This window comes from Chelonoidis abingdonii, chromosome 8 (assembly GCF_003597395.2).
Source record: "Chelonoidis abingdonii isolate Lonesome George chromosome 8, CheloAbing_2.0, whole genome shotgun sequence".
NCBI classification, from domain to species: Eukaryota; Metazoa; Chordata; order Testudines; family Testudinidae; genus Chelonoidis; species Chelonoidis abingdonii.
The window spans coordinates 101,704,262-101,712,492 of NC_133776.1; the positions used below are offsets into that span (position 1 = coordinate 101,704,262).

Here is an 8,231-nt window from a genome sequence, read left to right on the forward strand (position 1 = left end):
TGAGACCTTTCAAAATTTTGGCCCAAGTGAGGGGGCATAGAAGCGTCATTTGAGCTCCCTGCCTCAGGTGCCAAAATGTGGTGGCCAGCCCTGGACGTGGGACGGAGTACAGAAGCCCATGGAACATATCTACATTCACTCCGCAGTCTCCCTCCCACTTCCAAGACACCAACCCATCTCCAACTTGACTATTCAGGACAGCCACCAGAATCTACATGATTAAATGCCACTTTCCTGGACCAGGTTTTTGATTCTCTCAATCTGCTGGACAGCAGGGTTCTTCCCAGCCTGCTTTGGAAGTCTGGGAAAACCACTCAGCCCCCATTTACAAAGACATAGTGTCTAACCTTAGAATGAGTTGCTTCTATATTTTTACAATTTATTTATTTTAACTAATTATTCTAGTACTTAAGTAAATTAGCAGAAACATTCCCTAGTTTAAGGTGGCTTTCTGCACCCCCTCTAAACTATTCATCCAAGGTACAAAACTGTGTTGAAACATTGGGAGTTGAATGGACAATTCCAGTAGAGATTTAATTTCCATTAAATTCCTCAGTCAAAATGCACTCTTAGAACAGAGGGACAGGCAAAACCTGGCCAATACCTTTGAAATGGGTTATTTTTAAATGTATCCCCCCATATAAATGTCAATCATGGAACAGAAGCCCAATAGCCTTTAAAATCACTCATCTCCACACACAGTCGGGGGAGGGAGGGGTTCTTCTCAACCATGTGCTTTAGGTTCTTGATTAATATGAATCATGTAAACAAAACTTAGTTTTAATGCTTATCTCTGCAGCAGACTAGAAGCAGTCTTTCTGTCAATTAGCTTCTGAGTTCTCCCCCTTTGAAGGAAGGTCAATAGAACACAGCCTTCAAGAGAATCTCGCAGGTATCACTGGTGATAACTTCCATACAAAGAGGACAGAAGTTACAAAATTAGAGGGAACAGAGTGAAAAAGAACTTAATTGGTTGATGTAAGAAGGCATTTGTATCCACAGTCAAGGTCTGCCTCTACCGATGATAGGACACACAAAATGGCAAGAATTCTGCAGTCCCAGCAAACAATTCCATTCCCCACTAGGAAACAAACCTACTTATCACAAAATAATAAGTGTTGGAGATGCACAATATAAAGTACTTCACACTTTATTATAGTGTGCATTATTATACATTCCAGCTACATATTTTGGGTTGCAGATATACTTGAGAAACAAAAGGTCAGAGTTAAAGGAAGTATTTTTTCACACAATGCACAGTCAACCTGTGGAACTCCTTGCCAGAGGATGTTGTGAAGACTAAGACTATAACAGGGTTCAAAAAATAACTAGATAAGTTCATGGAGGATAGATCCATCAATGGCTATTACTCAGGATGGACAGGGATGGTGTCCCTAGCCTCTGTTTGCCAGAAGCTGGGAATGGGGAACAGGGGATGGATCACTTGAAGATTACCTGCTCTGTTCATTCCCTTTGGGGCATGCAGCATTGGCCACTGTCGGAACACAGGATACTGGGCTAGATGGACCTTTGGTCTGACCCAGTATGGCCGTTCTTATGTTCTAACATTTTGGGTGTTATAATATATAAACAATACTTATTGCTTGGTTGAAGGTTTAAATTAGCTCAGTTCAAATTATATACCACTTGCTTGACTGATATAAGTTACATTTATAACTAGACAAAGCATGAGACTTTTCAGGGAGAGTAAATATATTTAGATTTATAGAAACTCCTAGCCAAACAGGTAAAATGCTATAATAAATTAGATTTTAGATGTAGCAGTAAGTACCTCAATATCTGACATTCTAAAAAACACATAAGGCAACAATTAGTTAATAGACATTTCATCATTTGGAGTGAATAGAACTGCATGATTCATTTATTTACCCAATTAAAATTCAAGAAAAATGTTACAATGAAGAGGTAAGAAACTATAGGAATTATCCTACACCGTTCTAGATTTCTACACTTCTGCTCTCAGGATAGTTTCTGGAATTTAGTTTTTTCAGTTTTTGAGCAGAATCCTTTTGAACCAAAATTAAAATGAGAATTTAAGCCACTGTGTATAACATATATATCAATAATCAATTTATTAATAATACTGTATTAAATTATTTATATTCATACCTTCAGTAGAGAAAGACCGTAGTTGTAACACACAGACTGTTTAGAAAAAAATCACTAGCTCCTCTCACATGCAGGTGCACTATTTAATAATTACACATTTAGTAGTAATATTATTTCAAATTAAGGTATAGATTTACAACCTTCTCCAAAAATCAACACATACTTTTAACATGAATTTCCAAGAGATTTTAAAGAGAAAAATCTTTGTTACAACAGTTATGAGCAACAATATAAACTGCAAACTAAATGCTATAGTAACAGCAACATGATTTTAAGCAAACTGTAAGAAAGTAACATCTGGGTACAGCAGAATTTAAAGGTTCTAGTGGGATTATGCTTCAGAGCTGTGTAGACAGTACACCCTGCTGGGTAATCAAAGGACCTGCATGTGGTATTGTCTAAACTAAAGGATTGGTACTCTGGCAATGGATACACCCGTTACAGACATGAACTATCACAAGCAGACCAAACAGAAAGAAAACCAGAGATACAAGTCAAGACTATTATATTAAGTTATTTCTTTTAGCATTTAAGATGACTGGAACATGTCAGAATTTGTTTATTCAGCATATGTCAATTCATACATCTAAAGAGTGAAGGATATAGAACCCGACATTCAAATTAAGTATCAAAGCCATGATTTAACTCAATACAAACTAGTGCTTCCTCTCTACAAAGCCATTCTCCAGGGGAAAGGAGATGCATATTACTGCACCAAGGGTATAATGGATGTCAGTGGCATGAAGACTCACAGGGACACTCTTGTCAAAGAATCAAGGTACAATTTCACTCAAACAAAACTCTGAACAAAGCTATTTTAAAACTAGATAGTGTTTTACTGTCACACTTGACTGCCTTAAAACTTAACAATAAAAGTCCAACATTAAACCAAGAAGCATTTGAAAAGTAGAAAGTCAAATAAAACTGCAAATATAGTTACTAGGGCTTTTTGACTGCAACTAGCAAGGATTCTCTCTCCTTGTTTTATTTTAAAGAAAATCTACTCTCAGATTGTCAAATATATTAGATAATGGTTGGGCTGAAAAATGTTTCCTAAGTATTTCTAAAGCCTTAACATTCTTAACATGCAAAAGCTTTTCATCACTCAGCTCACTTTTAACATCCTCCAGTTCTTTTTGTATGTTTCTTATTTTTAAATCATAATGCAGTTTCACCTTTTCTATGCAGGCCTTATATCCAAGATCATGTTGCTGTTTTAACTTCTTAACTTCTTGTTGTAAATCCTTGTTCTTTAGATCCAAACTCTGAATCTCTTTTCTTGCCTGAAGCAGCTCTTGATTTAAGCTTCTTATGTTTGCTGATTTTTCATGTAAATGTTGTTTTAAGGCTTGAAGCTCAAAATCTTTTTTTAAGCTGTCCTTTTGAATCTGCTGTAATTGGGTATTTTTGCAGCGAACCTCTTTTCTGGAGTTTAGAAGTTCTTGTTCAGCATTTTCAAAGTCCACTTGTATTTTTTTGCATTTAGCTTTCAGTTCCACTAACTCTGCATTCAAGGTGGACAGCTGAAGTTTCAGAGAAACTCCTTCCGCATGGTTCTTGTGCATTTCTTGTCGCAAATCTGCTAATTCCTTTGCATTCCAGATACAATGACCCTCTGTTTTCTTTAAGCTTTCTTCAGTCCCAACATCTAAATTACCAGCTCCACAGCAGGCAGAATCCCCTTCTCTTTCCTTCTTTGAAATGTTTATCTTTACACCTACTATGTTTGGTTCGTATTCTCGTACAATGAGTTTGGAAAAACATACTTTCCTTTTGAGCCTTTTTTCTTCTTGAAAATTTTTAATTGCTCTATTGTAGATTTCTTCCACTCTCTTTGCTCTCGCTAAAGCCAATTTTTCAAACATCAGAGATTCAGGGTGATAGACTTGACTAAAAAAATCTTGTGCACTAAAATGAGGAGAAAATAACTTCTCTACCCAATGTTTACCTTTGTTCTCCATTTCTAAGGTTTCCATTGCCTGTTAGCAGAAAAATAAAATCAATAGCCGAAGGAACACATTTAAACTTTGATGTGAAGTTTCATCTGAAATAAACTAAAATTAGTAATTATAATTTGTAAAAATTTAGAGGGCAAGCTTCAGGTATCTTTAGCACTTTACTCACGACTTCAGTGGGCCTACTTGCAGAGTAAGGTGCTTTTCAACATGAATAAGGGTATAAGAAACTGGTCCAAAGTTACTAGTGTCAGAACATACTAACTATATGGAAGCCCTGCTCTGTTTTAACCGTCTATATGAAATTAATCTACTGGTAGATTGCTTTGAGGAAACAGTTTAGAGATTGATCCTGTTAAAGAAAAGCTTATACTGTTCTTATATGGGGCAAATCCTAGTTTTTAAACCAGGTAAATTTTCTATTGCCTGTAATGAGAGATTTGCCAGAATGTGGATTGAAGGATATGGATCATATTTTCTTTGTAAATTTTTTTTTAAAACTCTATCACTAAAACTCTTTAAAGGTGCTTATTCAGTTAACATCTAGACAAGGATCTGAATATGTGACACACCACAGTATGTAAATGCTAAGTGTTTAAAAATTGTGGAGATGTCAGTGCTTATTAAAATAAATTACTGAAAAACTGCACATAATATGGAGATACTATACATAGACTTCCTCCTGTAACTCTGATAATTGCCCTGCAAAATTTCTGATATTCCAGTCTTCATCCTCTCTGAGCACAGACTATCAATTGTGTAGCAACCGTTAGTTTTGCTATGAGAATCAATGTTTTAGGGACAACAATAAGATTCCCAAATACTTTTCACTGGAGATTAAATCAGAATTTGACTCAAGATCACCAGAGGTGAAAGATTTATGGATTAATCCACTGTGCTATTTACTCCACGTTTCCCTCCACTATCATCACTGAACTAAGGAGATGAATCAAGGGTTATGCACGGTGCTAGAAATATTTAAGACAGTTACCATTTTTATTTGGATTTACATTTAAATCCAAGAACAATAACATGAGGCAAAATATATTGAAAAGAGATTACGTCAGTTAGCTTCTCTAATGATCTGACTGTCTAAAAATATTGAAGAGTTTTATAAAACCAAGAAGGAATATAAATTTAATATGGACAAGCTATGTCTCAGGCACAAAGGATAAGTCTGTGGAGTAAGAGGGGTAATAATGATACTAGAATAGTAAAAGTATTAATATTTCACTGATTCAAATTCAGAGCAGCTCAGTGATGACTGAAAGATCCCCCTAATTCAAAAGTGTCTCATGTCTCAAGGATTTTCTCATGGAGTCACACTGAATATGACAATAAGGTACTGAATACATAATAAATTGAAGCTTAATTATTACATGAAGGTTGTATTCTGCACTTTGTACAACCTCCCACTGACATTAGGCCCCGATGTGCTATAGACTGAGGCGAATATGAAGTTGTAATTTTTTATCTTGGCTCAAGATCCATAACATGGAATCAGGCCCTCTCCAAATAAGTATGACACTCATGATCTAATGGCTATTTGATGACCTACGTGAAATGAGCTTGGTGGCCTCCGTCTAGATCCTTGTGGACAGATGTCCATGTCACAGCGAGACGATCGCTAGAGCTGTTGCCAGTGACTAAATAACCTGGAGAGAGGGGACAGGGATTGACACAAAGAGGCCAGCAACTTTATAATCATGGAGCCAGTTACCCTCTCATTTAAGGTTGTCCCTTATCAGTTTGGGGTACAGTGGCAGGGCAGTTTGGGTAGACTTACTACCCATTCTGTAGATAGAAGTCATCAATCTCCAGGATTGGCAGCATGGGAAAATGGGAGACGGGATAGATCACTTGATTACCTGTTCTGTTCATTCCCTCTAGGGCACCTGGCATTGACCACTGTCGGAAGACAGGATAGGGGGCTATATAGATCTTTGGTCTGACCCAGTATGTCAATTCTTATGTAATGAATGCTGGGGGACATAAACCTGTTTTGGATAATTGGGAATTTCAGATCTTTGAAATAGTAATGTATCCTACACTGAGGATGAAGAATTTCATGCATATTTGTGTGATATTTTAAATCTCTCTTTTTTTAACTCCTGTGTTAAATCATCCCATGTTTGGCACCACTGAGAATCAATGCAGCACACGCCTGAAGAACAATTATTATTTACAAACAGAAAGAGTGCGTAGGCCAGATGCAGGGAGGGACAACAAAAGGGACACAAAATAATGTTGTTGGACTCGATGCAGCGATTTTTGAAATTCTTGGGGAAAAAACTGGGTAAGCCATACAGATGTACTGAAGCTGCAGACAAAGGTAAATCACATGCCATCATTAAGGCCCCAATGCTTCAAACTGCTCCATTCATGCACATATGAAGCCCCTTTGAAGTCAGTAGGAGTCTGCCCATGTGGCTGCTCAGAGGATCAAGCTCATATTTAGCAAGGGATCATGAGAACCAGGACTTTGGAGCAGAGCCCAGAGCTGGAACGTGGAGCAGCTCCAGAGCAGTGGAGCTGCAGGTTTTTGCCTGGAGCTGAAGCAGAGCCAGACCACAGCTCCAAAACCCTGATGATAATCACATAAACTATGAAGAAAGAGAAAGTGGGGAGTATTACCTGGAGCCGAGAGATGTGAATTTTCCTGGCATTCCTTTCTCCAACAATATAGGAATCTTTAGGACAGAGACTCATATTAGCAGTTTGCGAGAAACCAGAGGGCTTGGGCATTCCAGTCCATTTTAAAGCTAAACTGAGTTTGCACAGCCATAATGTTTGTTCATATTTTTATTCCCTTTAAAAGATAAACAGAAACTGTTTGTTGAGGAGGTTCAGTGGGGGAACAAATGCCTCCTGCAGGTAAGAGGGTTTGTCCTCACCCTGTGGTTACCCATCATGAGTTTGAGGGTGATAAATGACCCAAGATCAGGAGATACCCGATGTCACTGCAGCACCATCCAGCATCAAAGGCTGTAACCACAGCGGGACAGGGGGACTACTGCTGCAGAGGGGCTACCCAGCACCCCACATGACTAGGACTCAAGAGTTAATAGAGCCATAATAATGGTAGGAACATCAAAGGTACAGAGTGCTACCCAGTGCCCCAAGCTGTAGGAGAAGCTAACTTGATAAGATTGAAGCACCCTCCAGCACCCCAGGCTATAAGGGAGGGGGCACCCAGCACCCCAGGCTGCAACTCCTTGGCGGGGGACCCAAGGCTGTAACCCCTTAGAATGGGGGCACCCAGCACTCCAGGCTGTAACACCTTAGGGTGGGAGCACCCAGCACCCCAAGCTGTGTAACTCCCTAGGGTGGAGGCACCCAGCACCCCAGGCTGTGGTAACACCTTGGAAGGGACCCGAGCACCCCAGGCTGTAACTCCTTAGGGTGCAGGCACCCAGCACCCCAGGCTGTAACCCCTTAGAGTGCAGGCACCCAGCACCCAAGGGGGCTGTGTAACTCCTGAGGGTGCGGGCACCCAGCGCTGAGCGGACACAGGCACTGTTGCGTGCGCAGTGTGGGGCTCTGCCCACGCCTGGCACCGCCGGCAGCTGCGGGTAGCGGGGGCGCCAGCCCAGCCCTACCTGGTGCCGGAGGACGGACTCTTTCTCGCGGGGCAGCAGCGGCGGCTGGTGCGAGCCAAGCGACGCGGCGCGAGTCCGCCTAGCAACGCGGCCTAGAAAAGCGGAGCCGCCGGCCTCGGCTCGCGGCCGGCTCCGCCCCGGGGGGGCGGGCAAGGGAAGCGGCTCTCATCGCACTAACCGGGGCAGGGAGAGGGCGGACGTCCCCCGGGCCGGGCCGGGCCGGGCCGGGCCGGAGAGGAGGGGCTGCAGCCCCGGGACCCTCGTCCTGCCCCCGTCCGTGCCCAGAGGGGCCCTAAGTGCAGGCACCGGCTGCCCTGCTGTTCCCTCACGTGCAGGATCCGCGGCCTAGCCAGGAGCCTGGCCACCGTGGGGGAGGTGTGAAGGCAGCGGCTGGGGCCTGGGTAGAGGAGAAACTCAGAGCTTGTTTCTAGCCTCCCACCAAGGGCTCAGCACCCAGAAGACAAATAAAGAACCCAACTGGGCACTTTTTAAAAAAATTAACCTCCTTATCCTTTCCCAGCTGGGCTGGCGCTGCCTCCTGGGCTCT

At 41.5% G+C, this 8,231-nt stretch overlaps 1 protein-coding gene across 6 annotated transcripts; it reads right to left on the reverse strand.

Annotated features, from left to right (window-relative positions):
• Nucleotides 1–1,134: 1,134 nt before the first annotated feature.
• On the reverse strand, nt 1,135–7,841 carry CCDC160 (coiled-coil domain containing 160). Of its 6 annotated transcripts, none has more exons than XM_032773144.2 (3): nt 7,685–7,841; nt 6,720–6,775; nt 1,135–4,109 (listed from the first exon to the last, which is right to left on the reverse strand). In XM_032773144.2, exon 3 carries the CDS (start codon nt 4,104–4,106, stop codon nt 3,120–3,122), a length of 987 nt encoding a protein of 328 aa, XP_032629035.1. In that variant the 5' UTR covers nt 4,107–4,109; nt 6,720–6,775; nt 7,685–7,841; the 3' UTR covers nt 1,135–3,119. The 6 variants fall into 6 exon arrangements, with proteins under 6 accessions (XP_032629035.1, XP_032629034.1, XP_032629033.1 ...); XM_032773143.2 differs by having other exon boundaries at nt 1,135–4,184; nt 7,685–7,805; XM_032773142.2 differs by having other exon boundaries at nt 6,720–6,894; nt 7,685–7,805.
• Between the last annotated feature and the right edge of the window lie 390 nt (nt 7,842–8,231).